The 22,083-nt window shown below is 42.8% G+C and overlaps 1 protein-coding gene across 1 annotated transcript; it reads left to right on the top strand.

Annotated features, from left to right (window-relative positions):
* The first annotated feature begins 92 nt into the window (after positions 1-92).
* Positions 93-21,879, top strand: POP1 (POP1 homolog, ribonuclease P/MRP subunit). Its single transcript, XM_069959886.1, has 16 exons — positions 93-159; positions 859-1,005; positions 2,590-2,712; positions 3,001-3,176; positions 4,405-4,653; positions 5,346-5,433; positions 5,674-5,861; positions 7,393-7,652; positions 8,421-8,514; positions 8,770-8,875; positions 10,201-10,320; positions 15,470-15,585; positions 19,741-19,932; positions 20,030-20,184; positions 20,319-20,501; positions 20,870-21,879. Exons 2-16 carry the CDS (start codon positions 882-884, stop codon positions 21,498-21,500), a joined length of 2,805 nt encoding a protein of 934 aa, XP_069815987.1. The 5' UTR covers positions 93-159; positions 859-881; the 3' UTR covers positions 21,501-21,879.
* Positions 21,880-22,083: the final 204 nt, after the last annotated feature.

Raw genomic sequence — 22,083 nt, 5'->3', positions numbered from 1 at the left:
AATGACGTAATTACGCCGCCTCCAAACCCTCCAATCAAAGTCTCCGCTGGAGTTCTAGAACGAGGCTTGGAACGCAGAGCGCCTCCTCCACGTGTGAGTGAAGTGCAGCCACTGAACCTGGAAGTTCGGGTGCTCGGTGCTGGTTACCCGGCTGCTGTGGTGAGTTCCGTTCCATTCACTGGGTCTCTTGCAGCATATAGTAGGAGCCCAGATATTGCGTTACACCTCTATAGCAGTGTAGCAATATATCTCGCGTTGTCATGGAGTCTGTTGTTCCCTGTTATCAGTCATTTAAAGGGTTTATCTAAGATGAGACAGAACATGGCTGCTTTCTTGTTGCATGAACAGCGCCACCCTTGAGCACAGTCTGTGTGTAATACTGCAGCACACTGTAATTGGAGGTGAGTTGTCATACTCCACACAACCTGAAGACAGATGTGGCACTGTTTCTTCTTAATGGGGTTATTCAGCGAAATTCTTTTTCTTTCAGATCATCCAGTTTCAAAAAGTTAATTAGATTTGTAATTTACTTCTATTTAGGAATCTCAAGACTCCCCATACTTATCAGCTGCTGCATGTCCTGCAGGAAATATTGTTTTCTTTCCAGTCTGACACAGTGCTCTCTGCTGCCACCTCTGTCCAAGACAGGAGCTGTCCAGAGCAGCAGCAGCAGCAGATTCCCATTTGAAACCTTTCCTGCTCTGGAGACAACTATTTCTTCTTCGTCTTCTTTTATTGGTTCCAAAACACTGTATCAAAACTGCATATATGAATGCAGCCCTTGTAGTGTTCCTTAGTCCTTGCTTCTGCCATTTACATGATTCTGTTCAGTAATCTGCGTGATTGTTTTGTTTGCAGTGTGTCACCCACCGAATGAAGTCATGTCTACGGCAAAAGAAAGGAAATATTCAAAACGGATGCGAAATCAGCCCTCCAATGTGACCCTGGATGAGAGTGATGGACGTCCTCATCATGGCGGACGGGGTTCCTTTCAACCACATCGAGGTGAAAACCACTTGTGATGCAGATGGTCCTTAACAGTCAAAGGGTAGAGATGAGCGAACCTGGAGCATGCTGGAGTCCATCCGAACCCGAACATTCGGCATGTGATTAGCGGTGGCTGCTGAAGTTGGATAAAGCCCTAAGGCTATGTGGAAATCAGGGATATAGTCATTGGCTGTATCCATGTTTTCCACACAACCTTAGAGCTTTATCCAAGTTCAGCAGCCCCAGCTAATCAAATACCGAACGTTCGGGATCGGATGGACTCGAACCCAAACCCGGTTCGCTCATCTCTATTAAAGGGGCTTTTCTGCCAGTATGTCTAAAGGGAATTTGCCAGCTCTATACGTATATTGTTTAGAGGCGTAGATATGGGCAGATGGCTGACAGGGAGATAAAGCAAACGATACTTATGTGTTAGCCGGTGGCTGTTTGCAGAGTTGTACAATGATAACTTTCTTATAATTTTTGTAGAGTATAGATAGAGCTGAGCTGCAGCATGCATGCCTCCGTCATCCCCCATTCTTCTCTGCCATGATTGATCGACAGTTCTTCCAATATAGCAAAAATGGAGGTCTCATGTCTCCCACTTTAATGGATCAGCATCGCATGCTACTTGACTCCATTCTCATTTGGGAGACCTGAAACTCCTTGTCTGTGGTTACCCATTCATCATCTATTTACTTGACCTTGATCTTGTCATTGGTGGGGTCCTTAAGGCTACGTTCACACAGAGCAAAAGGAGCGGATTACGCAAGGAAATATTTCCGCCTGAAATCAACTGACGCTGAATTCCGAGCAGAATGTAAGCAGAATCCCTGCGTATTCTGCTAGGAAAGTGTTCAGCTCGTAATCAGCTCTTGACAAATTCAGCGCGGAATACTCGAGGAATCCGCGCTGAATCCGCATGCATTCAGCGCTGAAATTCAGCGAGTATTTGGTGAGTAAACTAGACTATACCAGAACATATACTAGAATCCTCCTCCCCCCCCCCCCTTTTCCCCATTTCCGCGCTGATTCAGCGAGTAATTTCCGCTTGTATTCCGCGCTGAATACGCGCGTATTCCGCGCTAAAACAGAAAATCAGAGCCCCATTGATTTGTATAGGCTTCCGCTAGCGGAAGAATGAACATGTTCATTCTTCTGGCGGAAAGCGGATTAGTTCAGTGCGGAAATTCCACTGTGTGAACTGCAGAGCAGAATTTCCATTCAACACAATGGAAATTAGCTCTGCACCTATTTTAACGACTGAAATTTCAGCGCTGATTCAGCGCTGAAATTCAGCTGCTTTTGCTCAGTGGGAACGAGCCCTTATAATCAGATACATAAAAGTGTATAAATATTTATGTTGGGAGAATGTGACATTACCTGACTGCTGTTGGCCGCCATGTAGCATTGGTGTGGGCAGAATATCACTGGAGTGTGGAGATTGGACAAAATGGTCACTCTGTATTGTATTTTTTTTTTTTTGCCACAATCTTTTGAAACAGAAGAAACTGTAAGGGAGGAGTAACAATAGCATGCAAAAGAATTGGTACTTTACTTTTTACTTTACAGCGTTTATGACCTGGTTCTTGATTATTTTAGGCGGTGGCCCTGGCTCCTCTGGGCAGCAGCAAAGGGGCGGCCACCAGTCTCATTTCCACTCCAGGGGCGGTAGAGGATGGGGAGGACCAAGTGAACCACAGCCAATTCCTAAATATGTGACAGGTAAGTCTTTGTATACATGCCTGTCTTCTTACATGTTGTTGTTTGTTGTTGCTTCCCTATAACCTGCAGTAACTAAGCTGCATTATCATAAAGCGTATTGCAGAGACACATTGACATACTGTGCGAGCTGAGGTTTGTCACAGCATTGTATCATATATAGCTCTCTAGAACACATCATGTATAAATGCTCACACTTGGTGACTTTTGGGGGTCCCATAAAAGTAATGAGCATTGCATAACAGCTCGTCTGTCTTCTTCTCTCCGTAACATTTGGTGCTTATTCCCCAGCTGCAATGTTTGCTCAGGCCCGAGCTGCGGAAATCAGTGCCATGATGAGGGCCGTCTCCCAGAAATCTTCCAATTCCCTGGTGTTTCAGTCTTTACCCAGACACATGCGCAGGAGAGCCATGGGGCACAACATTAAACGCCTGCCCAGAAGACTACGCGAGATTGCAAAAAAAGAGGTGCGTGTCAATTTCTTGTGTTTTTGTTTTTTCTCCCCTCCTATCTTAGATTTAGTAGTATTAGGCCATGTTCCATCCAACAGCAAGGAATCTGAGAGTGAGCCTTGTGTTTCCGCCATGGTTGTACTGTGGATTTGCAGGGTCAGATTCATAACATATTTCCACCTGGTGCTTGCAAAGTCCACCATTAAAATCTTTCCATCATGTGAATAGGCTATAAATTATTTTTTCTCCTACTAATACTATAAGTTGTAAAAAGTAGTTTTCAAGATGCCCTATAGGGTACAAACACACAGGGTGGATCCACAGCAGATTTCTCGCTGTGAATTCAAAATCTGCTGTGGATCCATTGCCTGTAGTTTCTATGAAAAGACATACTTGCAGTGGGATTGACATCCCGCTGCGAGTATGTAAGGAGACCGCCCCATTAACCCCCCCCCCCCGCCGGCCAGAGCATACTGTACCTGCTCCGGCTTGCCTTGGGCGTTCCCGGCGTCTCGACATCCCGCTAAGCCAATCAGTGCGCTGCGACAGGGCGGAGGGTTGATGGGGCAGTCTCCTTACACACCCGCAGCAGGATGTCAATCTCACTGTCTTCTCATAGAAACTACAGGCAAGAGTTAAAGCATCATCAGGGCCAGGGAACCTGCTGATATGCGCCAGCCGCTATTTACCATAGGAACTCAGTGTCGGTCTTCATAATCCTGTGGGGTCCGGTACTGGGCAGATTTCCAATATGCTAATTAGAGTGTTCCGAGCATTTGGGGCGTTCCCCATCTACCCAGAGCGCCCGCTTAGCCTGCCCCTCCCGGCCCGCCTACTATGCATATTCATATATGCACAGTTAGGCCGCTTGTTACGAGCTGCTCCCTGCACATGCGCAGTAACAAGCGGCTTAACTATGCATATATGAATATGCATAGTAGGCAGGCTAGACGGGCCGAGCGGGTGCATCCAGGCAGACGGGGAACGCCCCAAATGCTGAGAAACCGTTAATTAGCATATTGGAAATGATAAAATCGGCCCAGTACCGGACCCCACAGGATTATGAAGACTGACACTGAGGTCCTATGGTAAATAGCGGCTGGCGCATGTCAGCAGGTTCACTGGCCCGAACCTGCTGATAGTGCCGCTTTAACTCTTGGACACCCCCAAACCTCCAGCTTTTTAAAGGTTTTCTTTCTGTCACTTCCAAATCTTAGACATTTTACCATGTGTGTGTTTTTAGATGGAGAAGACTGTACACCAAAAGAAAGAACAGTCAAAAAGCAAATGCCGTAAAGCAAGGAGACGCCATGGGAATCTTCTTTTGGAGTTTAATAGAAGGCAGAGGAAGAACATCTGGCTGGAGACGCACATATGGTACACCAAGCGCTTCCACATGCTAAAGAAGTGGGGGTACTGCTTGGCAGACCGGCCTACAATGAAGAGTTATAGAGTGTGTTACCGAGCCATGTCTAATCACTGTCTACTACAGGTAAGTATTGTATAGGTGAGCAAAGCGTCCTCTTTCTCTTCAGCAGTGTTGGTTACAGTGAACTGATGGCTCTATTACAATGTCACCTCTGTTAAAACTCCTATTATATACCTATCACCATTACTCTAAAAAGGAATGGCATACAAAGGGTGCAGTGGCTTTCAATAAATACATGTTCATTTCTACCAGCGCTATTACAGTTATTTTAATGCAGTTTAAATTAGTTTAAAGGGGTAGTTCACCAACAAAATAACTTTTCTTTCAAATCAACTGGTGCCAAAGATTTGTAATTTATTTCTCTTAAAAAATCTCAAGTCTTCCAGTACTTATCAGCCGCAGTATGTCCTGCTGCAAGTTTTATTCTTTCCAGTCTGAAGAGCAGGAGAGGTTTTCTATGGGGATTTTCTACTGCTCTGGACAGTTCCTGACATGGACAGGGGTGGCAGCAGAGAGCATTGTTTCAGACTGGAGAGAATACACCACTTCCTGTAGGACATACAGCAGCTAAGTACTGGAAGACTGGAGATTTTTTTAATAGAGGTAAATTGCAAATCTCTGGCACCAGAAAAAATGTTTTTTGAACAACCGCTTTAAAACAAGCAAGTAACAACATTACCAACATTACCAAAAGAAGTCACCAAGTCTGTTTCCTTGTTTACACTTTGGTGACCCATGTTTCTTGCTTTGTCTAGGATCTGTCTTACTACTGTTGTGTGGAGTTAATGGGTAAGGAGGAAGATCTCTTGGTGGCGCTGTCAAGACTCTGCAGTATAGATACAGGTATTGATTGATGTGTTCTGAATAGATGTTTCTAGTATATTGTTATAGCACCAACATATTCCACAGCCCTTTATAGAGTTTGTCTTTATGCACATTGGTTCCTGTCCCGTGTGGAGCTCAGTCGAAAGTGGGGCAGAAACCATATAAGTGTGACCTCAGCCTTTGTAATGTCTCTTGGGAGTTTCATATTTTAAATGATTGTAATTTTTTTGCACATGTGTCTATTTGTGTTGCTCTCAGGTCCAACATTTATGGCTGCTCCGTGTATATCTGGGAAACGTCAGGGCTCCCTGGTCCTCTACAAAGCTGATAAATACCCAAAGGAGGCGCTGGGCCATGTCACCTTTATCTGGAAGCCCAGAAGCACTTCAGAAACTGCATGTGATAAGAGGCAGCTTTGGATATGGATGCATCCCACCCTTAAAGCGGTAATAAGATGCAAGCTCGGTCATGTGTATTCCAAGCCGCTTCTTTACTATAGTAATATGTATTATTTATAAGCGGGTCGTATATATGTCGGCTGAACTTGCCGAAAGTTGCCGAAAGAGGGCCGAAAGTTTGACACCTGTGCTCTAAGGTGTATGAGGCCTTCCAACTTTAATAAGTGATTTTGGGGCAGAGAACGATCAGGCAGATTTTATTTTCAGCTGTCTGTTCCTTTTGTTCTCAGGGAGATAAGCAGCTGTAAGAAGAGTATGGCAGTGGCCTATACCCTTATGTACTGTTCATGGATACCAAGCTGCCTCAGATGCTGTTCAGATTATTGTTGATAAAGTACTGTGCTAACTGCAGGAGAGAGTCTACTTGGCAGCATTAATCCATGTCATTTTTCACCTCTGCCTGTGGTATTATGTAATTAACAAAGAAAAAAATCCCAACGCACAATATCTACAAACAAAAGGGAAGCGTTTATAGGGAAAATATGAATATTTATTTGTTTTAAAAGATATAAAAAAACACCCAGGCAACAACACTTGGGTCTGTGTGATGTCACATGAAAAGAATTTGTTACAAGAAGGACACTTATGACCACACAAATGCGAACAATGGGATCCCAGGACACCCCCAAATGAATATATCTAGTATAGTGATGTTGCCATCATACAATGTTCCCCCCTACACATAGAATAAAAATCAATAAGTATATATACAGTTAAAGTGCAAGTGCTCAAACCATGTAACAGGTAACATGTAAATGGTTAATACAACCAATCGGCAGTAACATGAGGGGGGAAAAATATACATAGAGTATGCAGCATCACAAGGACATGGGGGGGGGGAGGTTGGCAGTAAGGCACCAGTACGCCTATCACACATCCCTGCCACAAACCTGTGTATCAGCAATGGAGGGTGTTGTGGATCCAAGACCTAGTAGTGGCTAAAGTTATATGCTGCCTGTAAAACATTGATACAGCCATAGGCTGTATCCATGTTTTCCAGGACTTCCTAGGGCTGCATTCATCTTCTGCAGCCACTGGTAATAAAATATTGCGCGCTCTTGTTTGGACGAACCTGGACATGCTCAAGATTCGTTCATCTCTAATTGTGAGCAAATTTTATTCATTAGGTTGCACAGAGAATAACAAGCAAAGCCTAGTATGGATAAAAGTATCTATGCATATACTACATGAATGCAGCTTAATAGTCCACGAGGTTCAAATATTACACACGACTCAACCGTGCTCTGATTATAACCATTCCCCTCAACGTTGCCTCCGTGGGGATTGCAATTTTCCTGTTAGGCCCCTTTACCTTAATTGTAAAGTCCCAGCTAATGTACACTGATCAGAGTTTGGCGCTCGCATGCTGTGGCAATTGGCCTATGTAAGAGGGCCAGTACAGACCTACTAGTTTGTTTTTGAGTGAGAGGAAACAGGAGTTCTTGGTATGATGCTGCTGCTTTGTGCTGTTATTTATCACTAGATTTATTTTCATCATGTGACGATTTCTTTTTGTCAGGATGTCTTAAAGGAGCTCCGGCTTGTATGTGCGTGTGAAGACAAACCTGACAATTTTGTGTGTATCCCGGAGCCAGCACCGCCTCCACCTCCTCCGAAGCAAGAGCCAGTGGCAAGTGTAACTGGTGCAGGGAGGAAGAGGAAATTGCAGAATAAAGATGGAGAGACAGCTGTTCCTGTCAAAAAGATCATTGGTGATGGAACAAGGGCTTCCCCTGACCCTTATTATTGGACCTCAACACAACCCAGCATTACCATCCGGTATGTACAAGAAGTGATCCATGTTCTGTCACTTAACCTATTCCTGACATCCAAGTACCCTGACTGCTCAATGTGCACATTTATTCTTATTGGCCATAAACAACAACATATAACTTTGCACTTTGATATCTTGGTAATGGTACAGACTTTTTTTTTATTTTTTATTTTTTTATTTTTTTATTGTGGATGTAGCTAAAGCCATAGAAGCAGATACTGGGGAAAGCTCAGTAAGTCCTCTGTGACATGTATGGTCTGTGAATGATAGCTGTACGATACAGTCCTTACTGCCTGATGCCTAGCGGTATAATAGGCTTGGTGGATGAGCTCTGATGTAAAGGATTGGGGCAGGAGTCAAGCTGTGTAATACAAGCCTAAGGGAAAGATGTATAACCACAACTACTAGACTACTAGTTACCTAAGCAGCTAGAGGTTGGCTATGAGAGTATGGGAAGCATGAGGTTGTGGCTAGTGGGCTATGTCCTGAGTTGTTAGAGCTAATATAGAAACTAGATTTGTCACTAATGTTGAGTAGAGTTGCAAAACTGTTCAGGTTCGGCAAAGTTTTCTGAAACTGAACCTTCGGCATTTGACTCCCGGCATCTGAAAAAGTTCCATCCCGGGGATAGCGCATAACTTGTTGACTGGTATTGTGGTGGGATTTACTATCTAATGTGACATCATTCTACTTGCTTAGGATTTATTGAGTTTGACGAACATTGTGCAGCTTAGCTGCAATCAATGGCAATTGACTCCTGTTTTTCCTTTCAGGGATCTGACAATGGAGATTGTACGATATAGACTTGTTGGCCCAATGTCTAACTGTGTGCTAGGTGACGCTCTGCATGCTGCCCCGCTTCATAAGGTAAGAGGATGGGGGTTATTGACTCTATTAGTGTTTCTACCTGACATAGGTGATAGCATTGCAGTGCAGTAGCATGTTCCCAACTTTTGGTTCTCCAAGCACAAGTTTGGGGGACACCAGAGTAAACATTTCTAATAGATTTTTGCTTTTTCTGCTCCATCCAGTTTTCATTACCTGTACTTTTGTATTCTGTACAATCCTAACAATATCAGACTATTGGTTTCTCTAATACCATTTATATGACTTCCATCACAGGACACTGAAGATTCAGGCCCGCACGGCTGGTGGGCAGCTTATTGTAGAAGTCCAGATAACGTTCTCCGTCATAACAATCAGGAATCCCTGTTTAAGTTACTAAAAGGTAATATTTTTATGTTTTATATTTTATGTATATGCTTGTTTGTATGATAATTATTATAAAAATAATTAATACAAATTGTATAGTTTTTCCATTCAACTTTTTGCTTCTAGCATTGTCAGACAGACACGTCAGGAGAAAAGGTTTCCATAACTTAGACTGATCTATATATACAAATATGTACACATCATTGCTGACTGTCCTCTACCAAGCATCTCTCCTGTTGACATCTATTGACATGTCAGGACTTCATTTAATTATAATACCCCCTTTAAATATAACCTATACTGTCTCAGATTTGTATGTGTCCAGAAGTATTGGGTCACCTGCAATATTTAGACAGCCCACTCCATGTACACAAGACTGCTATTAGGTGACTGCATTTAATACAGAACTTCCTCCATCTAGTTTCCTTCTTACAAGTAATTCCCAGGTAGTCCTATTCTGACACCTAGGGGTGGTGGCTGCATTATCTGCAGTGCTAAGGGGCAATCTTGGGCACTTATGTTTTTTGCACATTGGCTGTGTTCTGTGATTATCAGATGTGCTATCGAATGGGCCGCTCATCCCATTTCTGTTGTCGCTGACTATTCCATTCACCTGTCAGAAGCAGTGCCTTTTGGGTGTTCCAGCATGCGTGTCACTGATGTCACATACATAGAGGTCCAGAAAGGCTCTGTGTAGCTTGGAGCATGTGCAGGCAGCATGCATGCATGCTCATTGGCCTGGGTTCTATGGTGAGTTTGAGTAGGAGGCGATAGAGTCCCCATCAGTGTACTATGCAGTGCTTATGGAGCTGTGAATGAGTGAGAGGGAAGATGATGAACAGGAAGTTGGGCAGGTTAAAAAAAAATAAAATAAAGAGCCTGGCAGAGGATCCATCTCTCTGTTCTTGCTGAAATTTTGAGAGAAAAAAAAAATTAAATTTTAATACACTGCATCAAAATGGTGTAAGGTGAAGTGCACATTAGTATTAGAAAAAACATTTAATAGTAGAATTTTTTTCCCATGGACCTGGTGTAAGTCTCTTTTATGGCTGCTTCCTTCTAAAAAAAACAGTGCCATCCATGTCCCCAGGCTGAATCTGGTATTGCAGTTCAGCTCTGTGAGATGCAGCGGGAGACAAAACCTGTGGACATGTAGTAGTGTTTCTGAAGGAAAGCAGCTATATAATAGTTAAAAATCCCCAGTTATATATTGCAACTTCTTTAGAGACGTCCCAATATGCATCATAACGTACTCTTTTTATTTATGTTCTTAATAAAATTTCCTATATATGTTTGGACATCTGCAATCCTATATAAACCTGTTGTTGTGTCTCTTTCCAGGCATAGAGTCTCCAGCACAGGTGCCGCCTGGGACTATTTTGGCCCTTACTGTTGGGGATCCAAGACTGAACCTGCCCAATAAGAGGACAAAATCTTTTCTAAATCTAGAAAACTATGCAGGTGAACCCCCTAACACTCTACCATACTATGAGAATCCTGTTCCTTTGCCTTTTTGTTTCTCTACTGGCCTTGTGCTCGGCGGGAGCCTCTGTCTTTCCATACAGATGACCCAGGTTCAAATCCTGGCAAGGCCTACAACAATGTGTTATTTCAGACATTACTATGTTGTTGCTTATGTGTGTGTTACATGTGCTTTATTCCTGGTCGTCACATTTGTGTGCAGGTAAAATATAATATACACCGTATGGGCAAAAGTATTGGGCACAGTTCTTATACAATTCTGGTGTTTCAGTTATGGTGCGTTTACACAGAGATTTATCTGACAGATTTTAGAAGCCAAAGCCAGGAATGGATTTGAAAAGAGGAGAAATCTCAGTCTTTCATTTATGACCTGTTCTCTGTTTATAGTCCATTCCTTGCTTTGGCTTTAGAAATCTGTCAGATAAATCTGTCTGTGTGAACTCACCCTTTAGTCCCATTGTTACAGGTTAGGGATGAGCGAACTTTTGAAAAGTTCGGTCCGGTTTGATCCCCCGAACTTCCCTGAAGTTCGGATTCTTACGAACGGAACCGAAAATGAACCTTGCAAGAACGGCTGAATAATTGCAGCTACAATAGTGGGAGTGTGATATGGTATAGTTTTGTGTAGTTGCAGTTGCTATTACAATGAAAAAAGTGGAAAAAATCAAAGTGCAAAAATAGTGAAAAAAAAGTCGGCAAACCGGCAATAATGTAGATTCCTCTAATGGTTATTATATTTATAATTAATAAAACACATTTTCGTTGTAATAAAGTCACTTGTTGTTCAATAATTTAATTAAAACAAACCCATCATTGTGCAATTAAATATACTGTTAAAATAAATATATATATATGTGTGTGTGTGTGTATATGTATATAATTTTTTTTTTTTACAGTATATTTAATTGCACAAGTATGGATTTGTTTAAATTAAATTATTGAACAACAAAACTAATTTTATTACAACGAAAATGTGTTTTATTAATTATTACAGGATGCTCTATTAAGCCGTTAATTCATATTGCTGGTAAAATAGCTTTCTGTAATAATCAATACTTTACTTTAATTAAAACATCAAATGTTTCTTCTAATGATGCTATTACAATAACATTATTAGAAGAAACATTTTTATAATCCTGAGTAAATTAAAACCCAAAAGTCTGTCCTCTAGGTCACAGATAATGATAAATAAATACAAATTAATAATCGGTTATTTACTGAATCAATAAGACCGTATCATAAAACAAAATTGATGAGCAATGGAAAAAATACTTATGGAAAAATATACAATAATAAGATAATGGTTAACATAAATGAATTACCAGAGGAGCGATAAAATACATATAAAAATGAGTTGGCATAGATTACTTATATCATTGTACTAATATATTAATAAAAGTTAATGAGCAAAAGATGCATTCACAAGAGCAGAGATCACCCTTAATAACAGTAGTGGAATACAACTCCCATCATGGATAGTGAAGCCGGCAAATGATGGGGACAGTAGTTTGGTAGCACTTAGTTCAGGATGGACAGCGCAGGGCACTAGAAGCGCACGGGGATTGTTATCCCATATGTTGTATCAACTTTTGGAGGGTTCAGCAGTTAAGTGTATATTGAAAGAAAGTTACAGTTGTAAAACTTTGATTACAGCCTGTTTGTGTGGGCTGACTTGTGAACTCTTGAACTTACCTGGTGCACGGCCGTACTGCAGTATTTGCTCTGTTGTAAGAGCTTCGTTTGTAATGACTGCTTAGTTGCGGCACATTCAAAAGGGATAAATCATGTATCCAAATGTCTTAAAAGCAGTTAGCAAGATGAATTTTGGTGCACAAGCAGCGCTCACCACTCCAGGAGGCCGAATCTCTAGCGTCCCTGGTAAGCGCGCGCTTGTCTGTTCAAAAGTCTCTGACGTCAGCAGCCTCAGTATCGGTGAGTGACAGCGGGGCCCCGCTGTCTTGCAGTGATTAATGCTGAATGTTGGGGTGTCTTTGCTCAAGTTTATGGGGTGCCAAACGCGTTTCAGAGTACTTCTCTACTCTGTCAGTGGCTAAGAGTTTTGCCACTGACGGAGTAGAGAAGTACTCTGAAACGCGTTTGGCACCCCATAAACTTGAGCAAAGACACCCCAACATTCAGCATTAATCACTGCAAGACAGCGGGGCCCCGCTGTCACTCACCGATACTGAGGCTGCTGACGAATATGGTTAAAATAACAATAACAAATAAAATCAAAGACATCTTTAGAAAGTGATGCAAACACCTCTGGAATGCATCTGGGAAAGCAGGGAAACAGCATTACAGGAATCTGCATTACGGGGTTAGCGATCCTCTGCAATACTGCCGATGCCTCTAATGGTTAATATATTTAATTAATAAAACACATTTTCGTTGTAAATAAAGTCACTTTCGTTGTTCAATAATTTAATTAAAACAAATCCATCATTGTGCAATTAAATATACTGTTATATATATATATATATATATATATATATATATATATATATATATATATATATATATATATATTATTTTTTTACAGTATATTTAATTGCACAAGTATGGATTCGTTAAAATTAGTTTTGTTGTTCAATAATTTAATTTAATTACAATGAAAATGTGTTTTATTAATTAAAAATTATTACAGGAAGCTCTATTAAGCCATTAATTCATATTGCCGGTAAAAGAGCTTTCTGTAATAATCAATACTTTAATTAAAACATCAAATGTTTCTTCTAATGATGCTATCACAATAGCATTATTAGAAGAAACATTTTTATAATCATGAGTAAATAAAAACCCAAAAGTCTGTCCTCTAGGTCACAGATAATGATAAATAAATACAAATTAATAATAATAAATCTGTTTACTGAATCAATAAGACCGTCTCATAAAACAAAATTAATGAGCAATGGAAAAAATACATATGGAAAAATATACAATAAGTGACAAACCAAACTTTTTGCAAAGTTCGTAAGGAATCTAGTTTGTTACGGTTCGGTTCGCTCATCCCTATTACAGGTTTATAAAATACAGCCGCTACCCATGCAGTCAAACGCTTTACAAACTTTGTTATAAAGAGCTCACAGATACCAGCGGGGCTGCAACAAGTGAGTTCCTGAAATGTATTTCTTCTAAATATTCCACAATCATCTGTCCGTGATATTACTGAAAAGTGGAAGCGTTCAGGATCGACAGCAACTCACACAGGGGAGACCATGTAAAGTTACAGAGCCTAATCACCGTCTGGCAATATAATCACAAAAACTGTGCCCAGTGAGGGAGCTACATTGCATAGGTTTCCTTGGCCAAGCGGCAGCATGCAAGCCTTACATCACCAGACCACAGATGGGAGTGCTGTAAAGCATACTATCGCTAGATTTGGAGAATAACATGAGAATGTTACCTGTCTGACTGCATTGTGCCAGCTGTAAAGTTTGGTGGAGAATCCCTATGGGTTTACTCAAATGTTGGCTTAAGCCTCTTAGTTCCAGTTAAGGGAAACCTTAAAGGGGTTATCCAGCATTAGAAAAACATGGCCACTTTCTCTCAGCACCACTCTTGTCTTCAGTTTTGGTGTGATTTGCAATTAAAGCGGCACTATTAGCAGGTTCTGCTGATATGCCACAGAAGCCCATTACCTTAGGAGTTGATTGATGTTGGAACCGCTCCTCTGCGCCTCCGCATTCTTTTTAAATTCGCTAATTGCCCCTATGCAAATTTGGGGCTTAAGAGCATTTGGGGCATCGCCTGGGTCCGGGAGCACCACTCCGTCCTGCCCAGTCTGCCCACTTCGCCCACTATGCATATTCATTTATGCATAGTAGTGGTTCTTGTAAAAGCGCATGTGGATCGGGTATCCCTATAAGCATTCTGTCCCCAGCCCAGCGTGCCTGTCATCTGCCACCTCACCTCCAGGGATCTGTGCTGCCGCAGAGGGGTCTGATGAGGCCTATAATCCCAACCGAACACTGAAGCGCCTCTGGTTGCCATGATGATCGCAGGAGGCGTGTGGGGATGCTTCTGTGTTCGGTCAGGATTACAGGCCTCATCAGACCCCTCTGCAGCAGCACAGATCCCGGGAGGTGAGGTGGCAGATGACAGCACGCTGGGCTGGGGATAGAATGCTTGTAAGGACACCCGATCCACACGCGCCGTTACAAGACCCACTATGCATATATGAATATGCATAGTGGGCGGAGAGGGCTAGCTGGCCGAGCTGGAGGGGAGTGGGCGGACTGAGCGGGACGGAGTGGTGCTCCCGGAACCACGTGACGCCCCCAAATGCTCTTAAACCCCAAATTTGCATAGGGGCAATTAGCGAATTAAGAAGAATGCAGAGGCTCAGAGGAGCGGTTCTAACATCAATCAACTCCTGTCACTTTAAGCTCCATTCACTTCAATTGAACGGAGTTGCAAAACCTGCACCCAAACTGGAGACCAGAGTGATGCTGTTTTGGAAGAGAGTGGCCATGTTTTTCCAATGTTTTTCTAACCCCTTTAAAGGGGTTATCCAGCGCTACAAAAACATGGCCACTTTTCCCCCTCTCTTGTCTCCAGATTGGGTGGGGTTTCATTGAAGTAAATGGAACTTAATTGCAAACCGCACCTGAACTGGGGACAAGAGAGGGGGGAAAAGTGGCCTTGTTTTTGTAGTGCTGGATAATCCCTTTAATGCTTCAGCATAGCATTGCACAAAGATATTGTGGACAGTACTAGACAGATCTATACAGAGCCCTGGCCTGAGCCCCTTTAGGATTAACTAGAATCGATACTGTAGGTCAGACCCTCCCATTCAACATCAGTGTCTTATATTACAAATGTCCTTCTGGATGAATGGGCAGAAATCTCCACAGACACCTCTAACTTCTTATAGAAAGCCTTCCTATTACTTCCTCCATTGTAATGCCTTTAGATTAAAATGGGATGTCTTGAACACACCTGTAGGTATAAGGTGCCCCAGTATCTTTGTCCATATAGTATCTATCTATCTCCTGGTGATGGTTTGATTCCCTGTAGGTGACTGAGCGGTTTGATGCCTACCACTTCTCTCTATAGAGACACATAACTTGGCAGAGTTTGCTTGTTGATGGATGGAGTTTTCCCTCTCTGTTTTCTGATTCTCCAGACAGAGATAAAGTGAGGTCCCTGACGCAGAGCGGTGTTCCTGTGGAGTGCACGGAGAGTCTCATCTGGTCTCCTGATATTCGATCTCATGTACTTGATAATAAAATATCAGAGCAGGTAAATGCAGGGTAATATGTTTAGGGGCGTGCTTTACAATGCACTTTGGGGGAGATTTATCAAACATGATGTAAAGTAGAACTAGCCCAGTTGCCCCTAGCACCCCTAGAACTTATCACCCCTTCCCTGTATCCATCCCCTCCTTGGTTGAACTTGATGGACATGTGTCATTTTTCAACCGTATTAACTATGTAACCAATCAGATTCCACCTTTCATTTTTCGAAGAGTCTGTGAGGAATAAAAAGTAAAATCTGATTGGTTGCTAGGGGCAACTGAGCCAGTTTCACTTTATACCATGTTTGATAAATCTCCCCCAATGTTTAACCCCTTCACGTCAGTAACATGTGTATATATACGTTCCTGGTGTTTCCCTATTTATGTTCCAATACTCACAACCGAGTGGGACTTAAGGGGCTATTTATCAGGGTGGTGTGGTGCTCTCCCCATCATGGAGGCACCCCGTGGCAACAGGCTAGTGATATCTGGCTATCCCGTGTTTTGAGACTCGCAACCGAGGCTCCACGGACTCCTGTTTTGCATATTTAAATTTTTGGGGGCATCAGTGGAGACTCTTGATTGAGTACTTCATTGGAATTTTTTTCACTGTTCTCCTTGAGTTCAGTGATAACTGTTTTGTTGGTATATATACGTTCCTATTGCACATACCCCGTGCAGTAGGAATATATATATACGTTCCTGTTACTTAGTTACTGAGATAGCGATCCCGCTCTCATCTGAGTACAGCATCGGAGATAATGAGAATCAGCTGCGATCCCGCAGCTGACACCCATTAACCCCTTAGTGACCGCCGATACGGGCCGGTGCCGCCGCTGCATTTCATCTCCCCCCACCGTGAATCCATGGTGGGGGGAGATGAAATAAGTAAAATCAGACCCCAGATCAGCCCCCCTACTGCCCCGATCACTAATCCGCTCCCTCCCCCAGTGGCCATCAGATCCAAGATGGCCGCCGCCATCGCTGTGAACAGAGTATATCTGTTCACAGCGATGGTAATGTAAAAATGAATCAAAGCCCCACGCTCTCCGCCACCGGAGGTAGCGGAGAGCATGGGGCAGTGATCGGGGACACCCCTGTGGGGTCCTGGTACAAGCGATCAGCGGTATATACTATATACCGCTGATCGCTTGTGCCATGTGCTCCCCAGCACTTTTTGTCCCCTGTCCCCATGAATGATTGGTGAGAGGGGGTAAAAAGTGATGTGTCCGTTGCCCCCCCCCCCCCCCTTCACCATACACTCCCCTGATCCTGGGAGGTCCTTCCTCTTCGGCATCCTGGCTGGTTCTGATGTGCGCATGCGCGTCAGAACCAGCTATCTCTGAAAATTTAAGGTGACAGAGACCAATTTGGTCTCTGTCATTGAACTATGATTACTGTCATTGAACTATGATTACTGTCATTGAACTATGATTACTGTGATAGAAAATATCACAGTAATCATAGTAATATAGTGAAAATAAATGTGTAAAAGTGCAAAAAGTGAAAAACATACAAAAAAATAAAACACACACTTTTTATTATAGAAATAATTGCAGTTTACTCCCAAATTACCCCTAACCACCCCAGATTGCCTGTAACCACCGCACGTTGCCAGTGACCCCCTCCAGATTGTCCGTAATCACCCCAAATTACATGTACCCACCCCAGATTACCTATAAGCACTTCAGTCTATCCGTAACAATTCTAGATTGTCTGTAACCCCTCCAGGTTGCCCCTAACCACCGCAGGTTGCGCATAACCACCCCAGGTTGCCCGTAATCATGCCAGATTACATGTAACCCCCCCAGATTGCACGCAACCACTGCACGTCGCCAATGACCACCCCCAGATTGTCTGTAACCACCCCAGGTTGCCTCTTAACCACCCCATGTTGACCGTAACCACCCCACATTACCTGTAATCTAATTTTTTTAATTTTATGTTAGTAACTGCGCTATTCTAATAACTATTACTAGCTGCGCTTTTGCTCCAGCAAATTGGCGCTCCTTCCCTTCTGAGCCCTGCTGTGTGCCCATACAGTGGTTTATGCCCACATATGGGGGTACCGTTGTACTCACGAGAACCTGCGTTACAGATTTTGGGGAACATTTTTTCTCCTGTTCCTTGTGAAATTTAGAAATTTCAAACTAAACCAACATATTATTGGAAAAATTCAAGTTTTTCATTTTTACTGGCCAATTTTGAATACTTTCCTCTAATACCTGTGGGGCCAAAATGCTCATCCTACCGCAAGATGAATTCTTTGAGGGGTGTACTTTCCAAAATGGGGTGACTTTTGGGGGGGGTCTATTCTGTAGACATTACAGGGGCACTGCAAACGCACCTGGTGCTCAGAAACTTCTTCAGCAAAATCTGCAGGGAAAATGCTAATTGGCGCTCCTTCCCTTCTGAGCCCAGCTGTGTGCCCATACAGGGGTTTATGCCCACATATGGGGTACCGTTCTACTCAGGAGAACCTGTGTTAGAGATTTTGGGGTGAATTTTCTCCCCTGTTCCTCGTGAAATTGAGAAATTTCAAACTAAAGGAACATATTATTGGAAAAATTCGAGTTTTTCATTTTTACTGTCTACTTTTGAATACTTTCCTCTAATACCTGTGGGGTCAAAATGCTCACCACACACCAAGATGAATTCTTTGAGGGGTGCACTTTCCAAAATGGGGTGACTTATGGCGAGATTTTACTCCGCTGGCACTACAGGGGCACTGCAAACGCACCTGGCGCTAAGAAACTTCTTCAGCAAAATCTGCATTGAAAAAGCTAATTGGCGCTCCTTTCCTTCTGAGCCCGGCTGTGTGCCCATACAGTGGTTTATGCCCACATATGAGGTACCGTTGTACTCAGGAGAACCTGCGTTACAAATTTTGGGGTACTTTTTTTTTTTTTTTTCTATTGTTCCTCGTGAAATTGAGAAATTTCAAACTAAACGAACATATTATTGGAAAAATTCAAGTTTTTCATTTTTACTGTCTAATTTTGAATACTTTCCTTCAACACCTGTGGGGTCAAAATGCTCATCCTACCCCAAGATGAATTCTTTGAGGGGTGTACTTTCCAAAATGGGGTGACTTATGGGGTTTTTTTCTCTCTGCTGACACTACAGGGGCTCTGCAAATGCACCTGGCGCTCAGAAACTTCTTCAGCAAAATCTGTAATGGAAAAGCTAATTGGCGCTCCCTTCCTTCTGAGCCCTCCTAGGTGCCCATACAGTGGTTTATGCCCACATATGGGGTACTGTAGTACTCAAGAGAGCCTGCGTTACAAATTTTGGGGTGCTTTTTCTCTCATGTTTCTTTTGAAAATGAGAAACTTTAATCTAAACGTTTATATTATTTGGAAAATTTTAATTTTTCATTTTTTTACGGCCTAATGGTGAATACTTTCCTCCAGCCCCTGTAGGGTTAAAATGCTCATTATACCCCTAGATTAATTCTTTAAGGTGTGTAGTTTCCAAAATGGGGTCACTTATGGGGGTTTTCAGGATACAAGCCTCCTAAATCAACTTAAAAAAAGAACTGGTGCCTAAAAAAATCAGTTTTGGAAACTTTCACGAAAATGTGGTAATTTGCTGATAAATTTCTAAGCCCCGTAACACCCTAAAAAAGTAAAATATGTTTATGAAATGAAGCCAGAATAAAGAGGACATATTCATAATGTGACTTAGTAACTAATTTATGTGATACGACTTTCTTTTTTTAGAAGCAGAGAATTTCATAGTTCATAAAATGCTAATTTTTTTTCATTTTTCATGATATTTTGATGTTTTTCACGAAAAACACACAAAGTAGTGACCAAATTTTGCCACTAATATAAAGTGCCATATGTGACGAAAAAACAATCTCAGAATCGCTAGCATACGTTAAAGCATCACTGAGCTATGAAAGTGAGACAGGTCAGATTTTGAAAAATGAGCCTGGTCTTTTAGGTGCAAATAGGCTTGGTCTTGAAGGGGTTAATAAATCTCCCCCATAGGCTGTATCCATGTTTTCCATGACTCCCTAGGGCTGCGTCCAACTTTAGCTGCCGGTAATCAAATGCAGAGTGTTATGGTTCAGATGGTTGAGTTTTTTTTTGCTCTAGTTCTCATAGTGATCATAAATCCTATGGATATAACTCATGAAATCTGTTCTGTTGCAGGAAATTAACCGACTGAGAAGTGAGCTGCTTGTGCCGGGTTCCAGGCTGGATCTTGGTAATAGTGAAGCCAAGATCCCCATCCTGTTAATCCAGCAGCCTGGGAAGGTGACGGGTAAAGATTGCCCAGGGTGGGGCAGCGGATGGGACATTTGTCTTCCAAAAGGATGGGGAATGGCTTTCTGGATTCCTCTTGTGAGTTTTATGCCATCTTCATCTATCTTTTATAGTCAATAAAATATGTATAAATCTATAATATTTACTCTTATGCAATATAATGTGTGATTCTCAGATTTACAGAGGTGTGCGGGTTGGGGGTCTCCAGCAAGGACTGCAGCATTACCAGTATATGGGGTCTCTGAATGTACCCGGTGACTTTCCTGACACCCCAGCTGGTGCCCAGTCTGCACAGGAGGCAGAGGGGCAGCTACTGGAAAAATACAACAGGTAAGACCTGATGCTGGAAGGTCACTGACTGGGGGGTCCATGTATTCTTTAGCTATTAAGACTTTGTTACAAGTAGACTGTTAGAGAATCTTTAGTCATGATGAACAAATATAACACTGTGTTGTCTACACCAGCCGTCCCCCTGCAAAGAGAACAAACTTCATCAAACATGGAGTTCTGGCCCCTTTTCGTTGCCCCTGGGGGCAGCTGATCAGAGAATGGGAGACGCAGCCTGTGACAGCTGATCCTAAAACTAAAGGCAAGAAAACCGTGCTAGCGGAAGCTACGGAGGATAGAAATGATTTCTCAGTGCTAAGGTTAGTGGAATTTTTAAATCCTTAAAGGGATTGTTCACTAATTTTTTTTTTACATTTCAAAACTGGTGCCAGAAATCTGTAATTTACTTCTATTAGAAAAAAAATCTTAAGTCTTCCAGTACTTATCAGCATCTGTATGTCCTGCAGGAAGTGGTATTTTTCCAGTCTGGAGAGGTTTTCTATGGGCATTTGCTACTGCTCTGGATAGTTCCTGACACGGACAGAGGTGGCAGCAGAGAGCACTGTGTCAGACTGGAGAGAATGCACCACTTCCTGCAGGACATACAGCAGCTGATAAGTACTGGAAGACTCAAGATTTTTTTTAATAAATGTAAATTACAAATCTCTTATTTAATATTTTCTACTAGGAGTAAAAAGACCCTGAAGACTCTTTCTGCCTGCCTGGCTCCAGTCAGTCCTGGAGGTAAAAGAGCCGGCGATCATCAATCTCCAGACCCCTCTCATCTGCTCGGCTCTATCCCCACAGACTTCCCAAGGGCATTAGTGTGGGTCAGGCTATCAATGCTGACAAAGGGCAGCCCTGAGCTCCACTCCCTGATCTGCATACCCTCCGAACAGGACTTACTTCACCTACAACAAGACAAGTCATTCCAGGGTCCTCTGGAGCCCAAACATGCCGATCTTTTCAAGAAGAAAGTATTGCAGCTTAAGAAGGACAAAAAGAAAAAGAAAGTCGAGACAGAACAGGAGAAAACCGATCCGGCAGAAAAGACCTCATGTAGTGACGATCTGACGCTGGGGCTCTGGCCTAGTCCTCTACCTAACCTCACCCGTCACTGCGCTAGATTACTTCTAGGTTATGTGACCCAAGGAGATTTCTCCATGGCTCTGGGCTGCGGGGAGGCTCTGGGCTTTGTTAGTTTAACAGGACTTGTGCGCATGTTATCTGGTCAACCTCAAGGCCAGACTGGACTGGTGCTGATCAGGAACCTAACCTCCTTCCAGTACAGATTTGCCAGATTGACCATTGAGGTGTAAATTTCAGCACTCCCTCTTTGTATTGTATCTGCTGCATTATGTAAGGAATGGAACAGCCAATATGGCTACTAGGTGAAGGAACTTGTAGCTGTAATATGCTGCACTTACAGAGGCCAACACATACAGCTGACAGATCCACTTTTACTATTTTCCTCACTCTGATGTGTACTGTAAGGTGATATGTGTGCACAGTGGGTTTTTTTTTTTTGTCTCAAAGGCTTAAAGCAGCTTTCACACCCCAAAATTGGCATTTTTATACCATTAAAGGGATTATCCAGCACTACAAAAACATGGCCACTTTGTACCACACCTGTCTCCAGATTGGGTGGGGTTTGAAACTCTGTTCCACTGACGTAAATGGAGCTTAAAGGGGTACTCCGGCGGGGGGGCTTTTTTCCGATCTGACCGGGAAGGAGCTGGCTGAGGGCAACGACGTCCACTCACCTCCCCGGTTCCAGCAGCGGGCCGTGTATCGCGGCGCTCCGGTCCCCGCTGCCCGGCCGCTTCCTGGTCTCTGACACGGGCTCGAGATGTGACGTTTCAAGTCTGCTCAGCCTGTCAGTAACATAGGTGGGATCCCGCC

Source organism: Dendropsophus ebraccatus, chromosome 2 (genome assembly GCF_027789765.1).
Source record: "Dendropsophus ebraccatus isolate aDenEbr1 chromosome 2, aDenEbr1.pat, whole genome shotgun sequence".
NCBI classification, from domain to species: Eukaryota; Metazoa; Chordata; class Amphibia; order Anura; family Hylidae; genus Dendropsophus; species Dendropsophus ebraccatus.
Note: the sequence above shows the minus strand (reverse complement) of the source record. Positions and strands in the feature narration are given on the sequence as shown.

Bases quoted from the DNA above. Each gene is read 5' to 3' on its own strand.
- POP1 (XM_069959886.1), top strand. From the start codon at position 882: ATGTCTACGGCAAAAGAAAGGAAATATTCAAAACGGATGCGAAATCAG. The intron at 15,586-19,740 runs GTAAATGCAGGG...GTTCTGTTGCAG, and splicing joins ATAATAAAATATCAGAGCAG to GAAATTAACCGACTGAGAAG. The intron at 19,933-20,029 runs GTGAGTTTTATG...TGTGATTCTCAG, and splicing joins TGGCTTTCTGGATTCCTCTT to ATTTACAGAGGTGTGCGGGT.